Source organism: Cryptotermes secundus, unplaced genomic scaffold (assembly GCF_002891405.2).
Source record: "Cryptotermes secundus unplaced genomic scaffold, Csec_1.0 scaffold709, whole genome shotgun sequence".
NCBI lineage: Eukaryota > Metazoa > Arthropoda > Insecta > Blattodea > Kalotermitidae > Cryptotermes > Cryptotermes secundus.
This window is the reverse complement of record NW_019738358.1, coordinates 1598517-1617140: the sequence shown is the minus strand read 5'-3', so window position 1 is coordinate 1617140 and position 18624 is coordinate 1598517. Positions and strand designations below refer to the sequence as shown.

Here is an 18624-nt window from a genome sequence, read left to right as displayed (position 1 = left end):
AANGGAGAGAAGGAGATAAATGAGTGTATGCACTGCAAGACGGTTTAAATAAATCATGGACTTAAATCAGTGCAACAGGACGCTAAAATATAACATCTATGACTATGTCAAATGGGAACAGTGTTCTGTTTTTTTTTGGGGGGGGGGCTCTAGACTAAAATTTACTGGCCTAAAATCTGGAAACTGTAGAAATTATTGAAACCAATCTCTAATAGAAAAATATGATCTCATTTACTGCTTCTTAGCGGCCTCCGTAGTCTAGGGGTAACGTTCCCACCTCATGACTCAAGGTATGTGGGTTCAAAAACCCGGCGGAGGTCGTGGAACTTTTAAGGGCGGAAAAATTCAGGGAACAAGTCCTCTGGGAGGGACTTCAANNNTAGATTTACGGCACGTAAAAGAACCTCATGTCTCTAGGAGACCTCTGAGCAAAATTAGGCCAAGTTTCCCGCCCAACTAGTTTCCAATTCCTCCAGTAGATGGGGGAAGTATCAGGTACCACTGCCAGAGGAGGGGGGACCTCTCTGACAGAAAGGGACTAAAGTATTAGATACCACTGCCAAGTAGAGGGTAGAAACCTTGCTGGCAGAAAGGGACTAGGAACCCCTGCCAGAGGAGGGACGACCTCGCTGACAGAAAGGGACTAACTATTAGATACCACTGCCAGTAAGAGGTTGGAACCTCACTGGCAGAAAGGGGCTGATAGTAAGCACCAGTACTGGTAGGGTATGGAGAGAGTAGAAATTAAAGGGGGACGCACAATGGACCAGTAACCGGTCTAAGTGCATGGGGAAACCCACCCCCTCAATACTGAATACTGCTTCTTAGAAATGCTCAGTTTTGTGTCTCATTAAAGGGGCTTTTATTTGTACAAGAGTTAGGAAACAGCTAAGATGTAGCAATCTATTCAACTTTAATTACTTTACAGGATTTTAGAAATTATATGAATTTTAACTTTTGTGTTACACTGTTCTTGAGGTCAGTTGTGACATAAACATAGCTTACGGTGAAGAGTAAAAACATTTTCAGTAAAATGTATCATGAAGTTAAATTTATTTAAGTTAGGCTGACTTTTGGATGTTCCAGTGAACATCTGTCTGCAGTTTTTCAGTGGTTCTTGGTTAGTCTGATTGGGTTACTTTAAGTTAAGCCAACCTTTTTCAACTTGTCTAAGCAACTGATAACTCAGGTGCTTCATGACAGTGTGGACAGAGGCGGTAAGTTCTTTTAACATATCCTTAAACTTCTATCAGAACAGTGCGTCACATCTCAGTTGACAGTACTCTTCAGATTTCTTGAACTCCAGTCAACTTTGTGCACCATACTGCACCCATTTGGGTAATATTAGGCTTATTTGGGGCATGTTTGTCATTGATTTAGTTAAGACTATGTTGCCTTTGTCTAGTTTGGCATTAAGTAATTTTTGTGAGTTGTTCAGAATTACTTGGAAATACTCAGAATTACATAGAGCTTTTCAGGGTGGAATTGATTCAGGGTTACTTTATTTCTGGCGAGCACTGGCTTCTGGAATTGACATCTGAAACTGAATCTTATCTGGTGTTGAAATCAGTTAAAGCAACTTTCAACTGAGATGTGACGCACTGTTCTGATAGAAGTTTAAGGATATGTCAAAAGAACTTACTGCCTCTGTCCACAGGGTCATGAAGCACCTGAGTTATCAGTTGCTTAGACAAGTTGAAAAAGGTCAGCCTATCTTAAAATAACCCAATCAGACTAACCAAGAACCACTGAAAAACTGATCTTGATATTCGTTGTGTTGTGACGGTTTTAATAAAGAAGTTAAAGCATTGTGGGATACATGTTATGATATGCTACACTCTACTATTTTCTGTTTATTGTAGAGTTTCTGATAGTGGATTTATTAACAATGTAGGTATATGATTAAGTCTGTTGTAGTCTATTTTGTTCTTAGGCTGTGTTCCTGTGCTCAAAGCTCAGGAGAGGGCCATGAGTCAAATTTATATACCTGTCAGAATTGTGTCTATATTGTACACCTACAATTTTTCTGACATATGATGTATTATAAGTCTTAATAAATGGACAGAAGGAGACTAGTTTCATATGAAGAATATGGTCTTCTAGGATATGTTGCCATTTGGTTTGTCAGAAGTGTATTGATGTTTCGGAGCAATGTAGTGCCTCCAGCCTGGGGGTAGGAAAGTGGAACGGGACCAGTGGTGAGGTCTTGTGATGATGGTTATGAAACTTCAAGTTCCATAAATTGCTAGGGTTTCTTGACCACCTCAGGAACCATAGTTTCACATTGAGAATTACAACGTTTGCAGCCAAAAAGGAAGGACACATCACAGACACAGTAAGTACTACACATTATAACACAACACATAACAGATAGAAGTCTAAAGAAATAATAATAAGTACCATTTTTAAATTGCAGGTACACACAGAAACGGTTCCCATAATGGACGAACCATACTATATGCGAGTTTGAATTAAGACATATAGATGAATAATCTTAATAAATTTTATTATAGTTGATGAATAATGTACTTTCTAAATAATTTTATGANTATTTATAACTCTTATTTCCATTCTGTCATGTCCTATGGCTTGATATTCTGGGGTAATTCAGCTTCTGCTGAAAAGGTTTTTAGGATGCAAAAAAGAGCTATACGATTAATGGTTGGTTGTGGATATAAACAATCATGTAGAAATAGATTCAAGGAATTAAATATACTCCCTTTAAGAGCTCAATATGTATACTTACTGATGATGTTCGTTGTTAAAAATAGAGACAAGTTTGCTCTAAACAATGACTATCATGATTTATTAACTAGACGGAGAATGGATCTACATATGAACCAGGTGAATCTGGCTGTATATGGTAGGGGCGTGTCCCACATGGCGGTGAAGGTCTTTAATGCACTCCCTTATAATCTTAAAGAAATTGCTTCCATACCTAATCAATTTAAAGTCAAATTGAAGGACTTTTTGAGTAATAATTCCTTCTACACACTTGATGAATTTTTTAATAGATGATTTTATTTCGCTAAAGTAATTATTAATTGTTCACTTATTATTACAATTAACATAACAATATATATAAAGGGCCTTGGCAGAAATATGATTGCTTACTATATACTAATTGTTATTTTGAAATGTAATTATATTAATTTATGTATTCTTGAATTTATTTCTATAACTTGTTTTTCTATGTTTTTATTGTATCTATGTTAAGATTCAAACTTGACTATTTCCACATCTCATGGAACTTGTTTCTGTATGGATTTATGAAAATGAAATAAATGAATGAAACATGCAGTAAGAAGTGACATATGAAACTGAGTGCACTACAAGACGGCCATTACATACATATCATGGATGATGGGTGAAATTATTTAGTTAGCAATACTGTACTCTGCCACTTAGGTCATCTATTAATTAAATAATTCCTTCTGTGGTTCTGAGTGACAACTATCATCCTACTTTGGCTAATAATCTGACCACGACCTCACCCCAATAACCACAAACCTGGCAGAAGCAGCTTCTTTCACTGACACACTGGTAATACAGTTCACTTCCATATGCTGCTGTCATCCAAAAGCTCAATATGCATTGGCATTAATTTGCTGTAAAAGAGTTCATAATCAGTAATTGCTATAACTCATTAAATAATTATAGAATAAAGTGTAGAACTAAAGGTAGGAAAATGAAGGAACTGAATACAGCTTGGAATAGTTCTAAAGTTTCATCTAAGAGGAATCCAAAACAAGTGGTATCCATGACAGTTGTGATTTATTTATTTATTACATGAACTTAGAAGTTTACTGATTTTTAATATTTTTACACTGTGACAACAAGAAAACGTTCATCTTCAGTTTCAACTTATCTTATAAAGATATCCTATAGTGGAAATGAAAGACAATTCCGTTGACATCATACAAAGATCAAAATTTCTGCCAATTTAATATGTGTACTTTTAGTATATGATGTAACAGTTTTAATATAAAAATCTACCATAACAATATACAGAAGTCTACATAATAGTAAAAACATTCTTACACTATGTACAAACTTCTAGGAAATTGATTACTACCATTTATTCAAATCTAAGATGATCTGATTTGCTTTCTCAGTGATAAATTCGAAATTACTACACACATCATCATTATGGCAATGTGTTCTATAAACTGTGTCCATATTGTGAAATTCTGTAATGTGAACCATATTTTTCTGTTGACTTCATGTTACAAGTGGGGATGCAGTCCTACTGAATTTTTTTCCAGCCCACAGTTATAATAAAAATACTTTTTTTACCCACTGTAAATAACAGCAGGTACACAAAAATAAACTCAATAATCATATAATGAAATCCTTGTCGAATAAGATGGGAACAGCGACCATGCCATAAGCACCCCCCCCCATATCACTGATGATGTAAACAGGCTCATTACTGATATCTTGCTCCATTAGTTTCATGCATATGAATATGCAATCTGAATTTCTTAACAAGGAATAATATATTAAAATAATAGTTCTGTCTGAATTTGTTGTTATATTGCATTTTATGTTCAAAAACTCTTAATCTGTATACCAATTTTCAAAACAATGAAATTATGGTCTGTATCATAAATTTTACAGTCAAGTTTTATAATTTCTGCAAGGACAAAATTTTGTAATTCAATATCTGTAACACGGAGATGCACTGTATTTTTGAATTTCTACAGTGAACTGCTTTATTTCGAAGAAAATTATGTGGTGTGACAGAGACACTTCCATGTACTGCAAATGTTGTGCTCAAGAAAGACTACCTGGTGTCATAAATAATTATAAAATGACTATATATATGAAAATAGCTGTAAATGTTATTCCTTCATATGATGATCAAGTTGCAACTGTGATTTATTGGTTTGTAAGAAAATGTTTGTAAACTATTTTAAAAGAAATTCAGATTACAGACAAAAACTTCAGTTCATCTTACACTTAAACAAATATGGAAGCAATAAAGACTGTACAAAATTCTACACTTTTATTCAATCATAAAATGCACGTTCGTCCCACAGATATTCAAGAAAACATAAATGTCATACTTGCAGAATTTTACATATGTCAGGCATAAACTGTTATCAGATTGAAACAGCATCATGAAATGGAATAATCAGTTTAGGTGTGTGATCATCACTGATGTGAACATATTGATGGGTTTGCTTATGAATGATTAGTTGAATATTACTACTTTATTTTGTTTGCCTGAAGGTGTAATTCAGAACTATGGTCTCAAAAATACAAGTTTATGATTTAAACATTAGTAATAATTCACAATGTGGTATTCTGGGCTGTGACACAGTAGTTCTGTGGGTAGATACTGAGATTTCAAAGGAAATGTCTGCCTCCATCTTCAGGGATAAAGAAAAATTCCTTCAGTTCATAGGAAGGTGGTCACTGAGATCCAAGGGAGGGATCAGAAAATGGCGAACAGAAATAGTGAATGGGAAGGTGGCCCTTTTCAGGGTCTCCATTTCCTTATCCCTTCCCTTGGATCTCAGTGACCACCTTCATATGATGTGCATATATAACTGAGCTAATTTCTTATCCTATAAACTTCAACCCTGAAGACAAGTTCAACATATTCCTTTGAAAAACTGGAATCCGTGTATAAGACTACATGGTGCCATAATTCAGAAGATCACATCCTGCCTAAAGATACTGTGAAAAATGATACAATTTATGTGTCATCACTGGCAATCAATATCATTCTTTTTCTTAAAAAAAAAAGTCAGTACCTCATTCAGTTTTACTCATTAGTTTAACTCTTTCCAAGCTTCATCCAGGAAAATGGTCTGAATTTATTTGCTCTTTGACAAGACCAGTAATATTATATATCCTGCCATCTATAAACATTACAGTTTTTGCCTTTTTTTGACATTTTGTATATTATGTGGAAACATACTAACAAAATATGTTTCTTTAAAATTGAGTGTTGAAAGTGTTAAAAGTATAGCATACGTTATACTTACAGTGGACTGTTATGGAAACAAACAGTATCAATCATTTTCACACGTTCAAATGTTCACATCTATGATAATTCTGAAGTATACAAAAGACAACTGGCTACAGGATGTTATGAATACCCTGTTTTGTCAGCCACATATAATTATAAAGAATTTTCACTAGTTTTACGGTCTTCAACGTGTTCAAATACTTCATTGCAATAAAAACTTTAAGATTATAGACACACTATCAAAAAGATAGTTGTAAGAATTTTGTATAATTAATGTGGCACAATTATTAGCAAGAAATTGGTTAAGTTCTGGAAACCAGTGTAAACAATTGTTGAGAAAAAGGAATAGAACATCCTACTTTGAAATTTATGAATAATGTGAATGCCTTGTGAACAGCAACTTTGTATTTATACAAGACAAAGGAAGGTAAATGGTAAGGCTGTCCTTGTGCTTAATTAAATCACAACACCATGCAGATACACAGGAGAACGGAGGCATAGATCCACATACATCTTAACCTTAGCTTTGGATGGAGGTAAGTGGTCAGCTTCAAGCTCCTGCTTTATCCCCAGGGGAAACAACCCCTGGTACCCACAGGCAGGAGGCTGGGTGTGCTCCAGAGCCAGCCTGGATGCTGCGAAGAGTAACATCTCTTGTCTCTGCTGGGAACTGAACCATGATTCCTTCGCTGTTCAGTCTATAGCCCAGTTACTGTACTGACTGAGCTATATTGGCTCTGTGCTCAAGACACACCAATAGAACATGTTTGCTGTGTACTGTCTGTATGGTATAAATATTTTATTAACTTCAAGAGAAGGTTTATGTTTTATTTATTTGTGGATTTTAATGACATTTTCAGCAAATATAGTTTATGTTTTAATATCTGGCTATAAAAATGTTATGAGAATTATAATCCAAGTGGGAGGCACTTTGTACACAATGCCTTTACCACAGACTTACAAAATAAATTCTGTAAGAAGTTTGAGCAAATCTTCTTGTTCAGTGGTTCAGAAATCCATTCATTTTACACATAATCGCAGGTCTAGCACACGATATTGCATCAAAAAATATTTAGTGGCTAGTTTAATTAAAACAGATTTGCAGAAAGTCGTCTTCTGGGATCTGGCGCCAGATCCCAGAAGACGACTTTCTTCATAGTCATCGCCGTGAAAACCTCGAAACTTACATAAAACAGATTTGTTCTAATTTTGTAGATCCTCATCTTATTACTGACTAAGTTAAGTTCTGTTCAAACACATTGCTTTGTAAGGCAGATTCAAAAAGTTCCTGGGCTGTTACAGATGAATAATCAATCTTAATCCATCAATAACAGTCACGCTATGGAATCTATAAGAAGATTCTTAAAACAGATATATTTAAGCTCTGAAACTAAATGAAAATATAAAAAGTTATATAAATGTCATGGAAATATTTTATACTATCATACATGGAACTTTTTGAACTCCCTTAGAATTTGAGTGACTAATGCACTATTTGACAGAATATTTACAAACAAATTTAACCGCTTCAGTAGTAATTAGAAGTCGATTTTTGTTCTCTTAAAATATGAAACACATTGTTATTGCATGAAGAAATCCATGAAGAATGATCCGCAAGTTGCTCAAATCTTCTGAGAAACACGAGAACCACATGTGGCAGCTATTACACAAACTACAGAAATGTCAGGATATAACAGACACTACAATGCATTGAGCCTGATAGTTTTCAAGTATAGGAACTGAGAACAAATAATGAAAATACTCCAAGAATACCACTGAAGCAGTTAATGCAATCAATTGTTTCAGAATTAAATCTTCCGTTTTTAAAAATTACAATTTAGAATTGTTTTTTATTTTAATAAAGTTCCAAATTAATGAGAGATTTTATGCATATTACAATTTTATTTGAAAGCTACAAAAGACTAGCAGCTTCATTTATATGGAGCACTGGAAAAATATGGTTTATTTTACAACCTGTGCCAACACTTGTGTCTCAGAACATGAAAGCCCCATAATATTCCACATGTAGAAGGCGTTACATATTCAATCTTGTCTCTCTATTAAGGCACTTTTTCCATACTGTACAAACCTTTTAGTTAAAGGAAAGCAGTATGACCAGTTATACATATACAGTGAACATAAATATGTAATTTTTACATATTGTTTCAATGTAATGAGCTCCAGATAAATGTATTTCAAGTGCATTAGGGGGCACTTCTTTGAAGTTCTGAAAATGAATTGTGGTAACATTTATCTTGTTACATCAAAGGAACAGCAATATGTGATATGTGTGGAACTGCATTATGAAGTAGCATTAAATGATGGCTGTGATGAGCCTGGCTTTAAAGTTGACTATTCTTTCACTGGTCTGAGCTAGGCGCTGAAATAGAAAGAACAGAATCTGTTTAATTTTTGGAGAATGCATTGTTTAGCAACATGTTCATATATTATATAATACTACTGGAATACCTGTGGAAAATGTAATGGGCAAATTTGAGAATTATTATTATTGAAGGGGGTGGGTTTCCCCATGCACCGCGACTAATAGTCTATTGTACGTCCCCCTTTGATATTCTACCAGTTGCCATACCCTGCCGGTACTGGTGCTCGCTATCAGCCCCATTCAGCTAGCGAGGCTGGCAGTAGTACCTGATAACCTCCCCATCTACCGGAGGCATTGGAAATTACATGGGCGGGAAACTTTTTGCCTAATTTTGCTCAGAGGTCTCCTAGAGACATGAGGATCTTTTACGTGCCATAAATCTATGACACGGGATCCACGGTTTAAAGTCCCTCCCGGAGGACTTGTTCCCTGAATTTTTCCGCCCTTAAAAATTCCACGACCTCCGCCAGGTTTGAACCCGCGTACCTTGAGTCATGAGGTGGGAATGTTAACCCTAGACTATGGAGGCCGCTCAAATTTGACAATTACCATTTCTCTATGTAGTTGCCACAGACAAATCTTCCACTGACCCACTCTTACATATTAGTGCTGTTATGGACACTTTGACATAACAGCTTAATTGATTATGCATGCTATGATCCTGAAAGTTCTGGAAAGGTAGCTTCATAGAATAAGTATAACAATCACTCTAGACTTGTATTTGGGAGGCACATGGTTAAAATCTCAGCCAGGACACCATCCATAATAACAGAGGCTTTTTGTGGTCTTCCTCAGTCCTTGCAGGAGAATTCCAGGAAAGCACATTACTTTGGCAATGTAAGTTCCTTTAAAGTTCTTTCAAATTCATCCGTCATCCTACCCTTTAACACTACACAGTTCAGATACTGATGGCATTTTAAAATAAAATACACACACAAAAACAGATACATCTGTTTGGCAGAAGTCAATACTGTAATGCCAAATGATTACACTAATATTGACTGAAATCTTTTGCTTCTGCTGTAATTACTTTTAAATTTGGTTTCTAAAGAAATAACACAATGAAAAGATTTTTGACAAACACTGCCCAACTTAGACTAATTATATGTAGGTAATACATCAGGAATGAAAGGCACTACATGTAATTCAGTTGTTTGGTGCCCTATATGAAGAAATTAAATATTTAAGTCCTCCTGATGAAGGCAACAACAAAACAACAACACCACACAAACCTGTCAAATGCCAGAATAGTACCTAAATTAGGACATGAGAACTTCCTTTAAATTCCTCTCCAGTTAATCTACTATCATACAATCTGACTGAAAGCACCATAGAAATTCTACAATAATGGATACTGTCTATCATCATGATGTGTGCTCTTTTGAGCAACAATATTGTTAATCAGAATGACTGGGTTTTTGAACTTTTTCCATTGTCTGCTATTCTAGAAACTAGAAAACACGACTTTTTGGAAACAGATCCAGTTTATTTTTTTTTATTGCTAGTGGGGTGGGACTAAGTCCAGTGTACTGTGGCCACTTCTGGCCTATTGTACCAGCCCCACATATTAGGTGAGGGTGATTGTGGAGCAATTGGTGGAATGAAGATTGGCAGGGGAAACCGAAGTACTCAGAGAAAACCTGCCCCAGTGCCACTTTGTCCACCACAAATCCCACTTGACCAGACCCGGGATCGAACCCGAGCTGCCAAGGTGGGAAGCCAGCAACTAACCGCTTGAGCTATGGCGCAGCCAACAGATCCAGTTTCTGAAATGTCATGTTTTCTAGTTTCTAGAATATTAGACAATGAAAAAAAAGTAATTCTGAGTGTTATACATCATCGTTAGAACCCTTTAGAATCTAATATGGTTACTATTCTGCTTAAAAGATGACTAAATAGTATACAAATACTGTATATTACAAATATAAGTTAAACATAGATCTTTAAAGAATCTCAGCTGATATCCTTCTATAGTGTCATTTGCATAATAATGTCCTATTAAGCATACTTTGCTGTAACATCCCTAATATTTTAGCTGCAGAATGCTGTGTTCTCAGTATCACTTACCAAGATGAGGTCCTGTACCAGATTAGCAATACCTCTGTTGACAACAATAAACAACCTTGTAATGGGACCTGGAATTCCTGCTTGGTAGCCATCATCCTTCTCCGCTTGCACTGCTCCTGACACTTCAGCTGGCTTGCCATCATCGCCTGAATCAGTGTTGCCACTACCAGCTACCAACTGCATCACAATATGAAAATTATTTCATGCAAGCAACAGAGTCACAGCTGTGGATGGACATTGAGTTTCATGTTGAACATTCCTTCTCAAGGCATTCACTGACAGTGAGAGATATAAACTGAAAATTGCTCTCTTCTGGGGTCATGTTGTCTGCTATAAAGGTCCCAAGGCTACAGAGGAACCTGCTTCTTCCATCTTCAGGACAGAAAAGTAAGCTGTACAGCAAAACAAGGGTACATATGTAGGGAGAGGAGGAAAAGGAATGGAGCTGTCAGGGTATCAGTGGACATTGGTGATCCTTCTGAAAGGGGAGCAAGTAAACATGAGGGGACAAGACGAGAGAAAATATGTTCTGAGGTGGGAAAAAAAGAAGTTCTGGGAAGAACTAATCTCCTACTTTCTTTCGATATGACACAGACTGCATAAAAACGATGCATCTAGCAATTAGTCTATTTTTGCATGTGTATTTGTTGCTGCGATAACAATTTTTACTGAGCCATTACCTAGCAATGATAGGTGGAGACACATAGAGAGACACAGACTGATGGGCGAGATGGAAGGGAGTGTGCCACTGAGACAGGCTCAGGGGCCATGGCATATATACCAANGTAGTGTGGAGGAGGAAAAAGAAGCAAAAACTACAATAAAATTGTTGCGCTTAAGACGGTATTTGTACATATATATTACTTTTTAATTTTTAAGAATAAGGAAAGTACACTATGGGGTCTCCAAATAGAGTTTACAATAGACTGATCCATGGAGTCATGTGAAAGAACAACTATGCTTAATGCAGGTGAACCTGCACATCACCATCCAGAAAGATGGGCAAAAAAAAAAAAAAAAAGACGGCAAGAAGGAAAGACAGTAAGTGGGGTCCTGCAAGTAAGCACTGTACTAAACAGCTGAATCATCTGCTGAAAAGGGTGAGTGGTAAAACCATGAATCATCCAACCTTCCTCTTACATTTCCTCCTTGAGAAAATTTTCCTTGTCTCCTTTGCTTCAAATGTTTGGCCTTAGACTCTTACGAGTCATTGCCTCCCATTGGCCAACTCCAGCCCTTCCTTTCACTATGCCAGTATCCTCGTTTTCTCATGTGGCTTACATTTTTACCCTAAAAATGGAGGCATTAAGTTCCTCCAAAATATTAGTGCCTCCTTATGAGGTTACACAACATCACATCCCAGAAGACAGCAATCTTCATACTTGCAGCACCTCAAACCTCACACAGATATAAACTGTTCGGCATGGAGTTTTAATCCTGGCAAGAAGAATGTACATTTTTACGTACTCTTTACAAGAAGTGCAACTCATATTCATAATAGGGAGTCCATGGATCTCTATCTGTCTGCATGTCTAAAATTACTGGATGGATTTTAATAACTTGAGTAATGATCAGATGTACACTGAAAATTTCAGGGTTAATATGATTGCAGCCCAGTGTTTCAACAATTTCCTCATAATAATTCATTATATGAAGAACTGATGATATAAATTCAGACCCAGTAAGGTCTACAACTTTTGTTTCAAACAATCTTTAAACAAAGTCAGAGTCTCTTTGGATGACAGCCCATATAGTTTTGTAGGTACCAACATTTTGGAGGAAGCTGTTGCCTTCATTTCCACTGTTCAATCTCCTGTTCCAAACACGAACCCGAAAATGTTGGTACCTATCTATCAAACTACATGGCATCTCATACTAGAGGACTGCTACATTAATACTCAGCACGATAAGAGCCTGAAATCCTACACTTCTGTAAATTGTGCATATGTAACAAAATGCAAAGAAAAATGTAATGTATCCTCAACATTGACATGTACTACTAATTTAGCAATTTTTAGACTTATTGGCTTCATATATCAAGCACATTCCTTATTACAAAATTTGGAGAGCAAATATCTAACTTATGGCATGTATGTTGCATATTATACAATTATTATGTCTAAGCACTGGAGGAAGATGTTAGGTATCTTCAAGTATAAACATTTATGAACTTCTACTACTAATGCATGACAATATATATATTTTTTTAAATATTCTCTCTCCCAGCCAGACTCTGTTGTAGCACTAAATAAGAGGCATACAATATTCTATAATTTTCTGTAAAGAGGTACACATAAACTAACATATTTCATCTTTCCAGACTTCCACAGGTGTCATTTATTTAAAAACACTTAGGTTCTGAAAGTAACATAATCTGCAAAAATTAAAAATAAATAATTTTCTGAAAGTTTCATGAGTGCTATATGAATGTTTACCATGTTATATTCTGTAATTAACCCAGGAAGACCTGAACTGTAAATTTCATGGCTACAGAGTCATTCAAATAATATAAATATCATCATCTGCAAATGATTTTCTCATTTTTGTAACACAGTTAACTAAACTACCTGACTCCATGAAGCTGAGCACTTCTTGAGAAGCTGCCAATTGTGCAGCTACTCAAGAATTTCCCAATATTTTATGGAACCAAAAGGTTCATTACTGTGCTCACAAGAGCCCTCCACTGGTTCCTATCCTTAGCTAGATCAATTCAGCCCATACCACACCATCTTGTCCAAGTTCCACCCATGGCTTGGTCTTCCTAGTGGTCTCTTTCTTTCTCGCTTTCCCACCAAAATCTTATATGCATTCCTTTTCTCCCCATGCATGCTACATGCCCTATCCATATCAACCAGTTTAACTTCATCATTCTAATTATATTTAGCAAACAGTACAAGTTATGAAGCTCCTCATTATGTAGTTTTCTCAAACCTCCTATCACATCATCCCTCTTTGGTCCAAATATTCTCAACATCCTGTTCTCAAGCACCCTCAGTCTACCTATGTTCCTCCCTTAATGTCACAGACTAAGTTTCACACCAATACAAAGCCATGGGCAAACTTATAGTTTCGTATCCTCTAAAATTTTAAGTTTTTGCACAGCAAATGAGAAGACAAAAAGTTCTGGAATGAATGGTAGCAAGCATTGCTCGAATTCAACCTCCTGTCAATTTCCTCCTTTGCAAAATCTATTAGCTATCTTTATGTCATGATTTTGCCTTGCATTCTGGTGAAAGACAGCAACATATACTTAGTTTTCTCTGTATTTGCTTCTTGACCAAACTCCTTAACAGTGACAGCCTTCATGTGTTTTTCTTTATGGTATCAATGTTATCTCCCAGTAGATTTACACTGTCAGTATAGACCAGCAGCTGATGTGTCCCATTTAATTTTACTACCATCTGGTCTTCCTGGACCAGCCCAATGGCATATTCTAAAGCAATGTTGAAAAGCAGTGTCAATAAAGCATCTCTTTGTTTTAGACCATTGTGGATAGGAAACATGACAGACAAATATTTACCTATAAGGACCTTACTGTAGGTTTCATTTAAACACATTTGAATTAGCCTGACTAGTTTCATGGATACCTCAAACTCTGTTAAAATATAGTACAGTACTTCCCTCCTAACTGAATCATAGGCCTTCCTGAAGTCACGAATAGTTCTGAATTTTTACTGATTACGAATGCAAATTTTAATTTACAGTGATGCGATTTTGTTAACATTTAAGCTATATCTGCCAACAGAATATATAATTATTGATTTGTCATGTCATATTCCATTAACATAAGGGTTCAAATTGGTTATTTCTAGCTGACAACATGCAAGTGTAAAAGAGACAGAAAGGGAAGGATTATTTTTTAAAAGCACCAACAATGCTATCAAAAAAAACTTGCCTAACTGCACCTGTGTTCTTCAATTGGCTATATCAGTTTATAATTCTGATCTACTGTTTATACCAGAATCTGACTGGTCACTGTCATAAGTATAGAACTGAATAAATATGTTAATTAATTCATTATCCCATATGACAAACAGCAAAATGCTTTCATGGTGAACAGTATGATACCCCAACTTCCACCTCACTCTTCTTAGAAACTTCGTGTAACTGCCCCTTGTATTCCTTAGCTTGCACAGCTGGAGACAGAATAAATGAAATTTAGGAAATTTCAGCAAGGCTGATTTCCATAAGACTGATCACAAAATATATACACTGATATATTGCAGGACATACCAACATATTTAGCAACATGAATTGACAAAATCTTAGAGTTCACAAATAAACGGATCTACCTCCTAAAGAGAATGCAGAGATAAACTTCTCAAATTAATGCTGAAATGAGAAGCTGAGAACGCCTGAAGACACCATCAGACAAATGAGTTAAGATGTTTATACTCCTTGATAATTTGATGATAATGAAGGCTGATATTTAGTCCAGGATATCCCTGGGTCATCATGCAATTATTCTAAAAACACATACAACCATGGATGTCGATGGTGGGTGGGGACTTCCACCACTCTCCAGTCTTTCGAAAAAATATATCAAAATTGAAGAAAGTGCAACATGAAAAATATTAACACAAAAAATTAAAATATTTAAAAATTATATACTTCCACCCTGAATACACTATGAAGATCAGAAAAAATTATCTGAAATGGCTTAAACATAAGTTTGTAAGCAAGGGTTCTAGCTGCCCATCTTGAACAGAATCCAGATGGCACCCATGCATGCATCTCCACACACTGTTTGCATTTTGTAATAGTCCTCTCTACTTAAGAATATCATCATAATCTATTTGCTTTGTAGAAGAATCTTACTTGCCATGATCAATGTCTCTCATGAATCACATAACTAACCAAGATATGGAATTGTACCTTACACTTCCCTGCTGCTGCTGCTGCTGCTGTTGCCACCACCATATTCATGATATGACATTACACAGTGCATTCAAATGCCATGGCTTAAATTGGTTTCTGCTGAATGAGTCAGGTAAAGATAAACTATTCCCCATGTCTAAGCATATTCATAAAAGCATAGAGTGCAGGGTTTTCGAACTATGCGATACAGCAAGAGAAATGCGACACATTCAACGTTATCATTATCTGCTGGCTGCAGACACACTTTCTGAAAGCATTTATATTAATTCTACCAACTTTCCAAAACTGTGGAAACATAACTATACTTTAAATATTTTCTGAGATCCTGGTGACCACCATTAGAATACCTCATGATCCACATTTTGAGATAAAACGATACAGATGATTCTGTGGTGAAGCTGTACATATTCTAGACCTTGTCAGTAGTTGAAGATAACAGGCCAGTTTTCATGTTCTGCCTGCTTTAACACTGGGGAATGGACTACTGGGCCTCAAAGCCAGTCTGCTTTGCCAGAAATTGATCTTCAGCCATTCAGCACAATGCCAACTATTTTACTGAGTGGGTTATTCTGGTTCATTTCATTTAATTTATTTATTCACCTTCCATAAACCCTGTCGAGAGTACATTCTCATGCGAATGCACAATACACTGAAATAAAGTTTATATGTATGACTGTTCTTTCAAATAACTTTAAATAAGTTCATTAGTCACATGATTGTTTTGTACCTCTCATTTTTCAAATTAATTGACATGTTTATGGCAGTTTATTTTATATTATTTTAGTTACTTATGTTTCCAATGTGTATGTGCGTTTTGAATTTAGTTTGGTTACTAAGATTGAACTAGAGAAGTAACAGTCATCTGTAATAGTCTGGAGTATATCAGAGTAGAATGCCTCAATTCTAAAGTATTTTAAAATTATTAGTGATTAAAATATACTGGAATATAATGGAAACAGATAAATGCATCATCATTTCTTTGGTTAATAACTACTGTATGTTACAAGTATGTCACTGCCCAGGAAATTAGATGCTGGCTTGTTACCAAGGAGCCCTGGCTTTAGCCCTGGATATCATCTAACATTCATTGTGAACAAAGTGGCACTGGAGCAGGGTATTCTCCAAGTTTCTTTAGTTTCTCCCCTGAGGATTTCCATTCCACCAGTGCTCCATACTCATCTATCATTGCCCACTGGGGTGTGAGTTAGTCCTGACCAGGCAATCCTCTATCACATGCTTGGTCTTTAAAATAAGGGCTTCATCTCTGGCTTGGAACTTGTCTCATCATAGAGTAAGGAGGTTAAATTTTAGAGTCCTTTCAGAAATTATTTAAAAATATGTAGTAAAATATACTCTACACAAAGGCACACATATATACAGGTTACACTTTATTTATACAAATCAGTGTAGTCAATGGAGAATGTAAAATCATACAAAAGTATCTTGTAGCTCCAGTCCTCATAACTTGAATCTGAAGACAGATCAGAACCTGAGAACAAGTGGACCAATTGGTGCTGACAGATGGCAAGAAGGAATTCATGTCAACTGAAAGGTGACAAAAGTACTCCTGACTATTATCACTGATACCGACTGTCGTCATTGATGGGAAAAAATATTTAAGAATATCAACAGTGCCTTGTATGTTGTTGTCATGTGAGTTGTCTGGTATTTTCATTTTTTTAGGTTATGTCACTGAAGCTTATGTCTGAAGAATGTCAGTCAACATTTTGCTGAGAGTTTGAGACATAGAGATTTGTTAGAATTAGATCAGTAAACATTTGGCTGTATTTAACAAGGAAATGCAATGCAATAAAATTAAACTTATTTTTTAAGAACTAACATACAGTGACTTTCACAAAGTACTGCATATTATATATCACTGCATTTCAAAGTAAAAACAGCTTTTCAGTACATGAAAAATTAAGTTCAAGAAAGAAACGTAACTACAGATTAATAAAGAGTTTATAGTGCTTAACAATGAAGAAATTAATGAAAGTATTTGATATTATTAAAGTTGGAGCATGCAGACATTTAAATATTTCAGTGGATAGTAATATGGTTGACAGATTATTGCATTATTAAGAATATGAACTGATCACTGATGTGTCTACAAGACTGTTATTAAATGAGCTTTTTCAAAGATATTAGTAAGTGAAATTGCAGACTATCGGGCAGTTAGTCCCATCATATTATGCATGCTAATTCAAACCACTTTCCAGTCACCTTCTTTCAGACAAGTTTGAGATCCTACATTACCATTTGAAATGCAAAGCTGAACTAAAAACTGTTCCAACATAGTGTGAGAAGTAGGTAAGAACTGGATTTATTATAAAAATCATAGGATTGTGTTATTCTTACTTCTTAGTGAGGTCTTGTAATGCATGAATCTACAGGGAGTAACCTGTAACTTGAAATTACACTGCCAAATGAAAGTTGGAAGGTAAGAACTGTTCTCAGAGTAAGGACAAGTGTTAATATCCGAGCTGCTGCAGGAAGGAAGCATTCAATGTGCAGCTACCAAAAACTGTAACTAAAACAGTTTTTTAAACATCTGAGAGTAAAAACTAATCAATATTATATCCTGGCATGTATCAGTCCTTCAGTTAACCTAATAATTTATATTATTGTCTTGTGGGATATTAAGTCATATAGTATGGTAGAATGCAGGCCGCGCCATAGCTCAAGCAGTTAGTCGCTGGCTTACCGCCGCGGCGGCCCGGGTTTGATCCCGAGTCTGGTCAAGAGGGATTTGTGGTGGACAAAGTGGCGCGGGGGCAGGTTTTCTCCGAGTACTTTGGTTTCCCCTGCCAATCTTTATTCCACCAATTGCTCCACAATCACCCTCACGTATCATCTGGGGCCGGTATATTAGGCCAGAACTGGCTGCAGTACAAGGGACTTAGTCCCACCCCACTAGCAATAAAAAAAAAGGGTAGAACGCAACCAATATTTTGGAGAAAACTGCCATATATGTCACCTTGGCCAAGGAATGAACTCAGTTCTCCTGCTATGCTACTGAACTATCTAATACTTATCCAGATGAGCTGGAAATATAGTGAGAAATATTGCCATATAGCTGTGGACATCTGAGGTGAACTTCTGGTGAGATAATTACACTGCAAAATGTGTCACATGTTTATAATTTTGGGGGTCAAGGAGAAGCATCTACAATTTTTTAACATGCAATCAAAAGGTTAACCCTTTTAATAAGGTGGACACTATATGTACAATGAATTTTAACATTTTTAAATTCTGAATTTAGCCCACAGAGTGAATTTACTGATTTTGAATAAAGTGATTACTTTCCCGAACATTA

General features: G+C 35.9%; 1 protein-coding gene across 1 annotated transcript in view; it reads right to left on the bottom strand.

Annotated features, from left to right (window-relative positions):
* Positions 1 to 3757: 3757 nt before the first annotated feature.
* The window catches only part of LOC111870863, a 104213-nt gene continuing 89346 nt past the window's right edge, over positions 3758 to 18624 (bottom strand). The window contains exons 7-8 of the mRNA XM_023863456.2: positions 10431 to 10607; positions 3758 to 8360 (exon numbers count right to left, since the gene is read on the bottom strand). Coding sequence (XP_023719224.1) covers positions 8295 to 8360; positions 10431 to 10607 — 243 coding nt within the window. The 3' untranslated portion in view covers positions 3758 to 8294. The remainder of the gene's footprint in view (positions 8361 to 10430; positions 10608 to 18624) is intronic.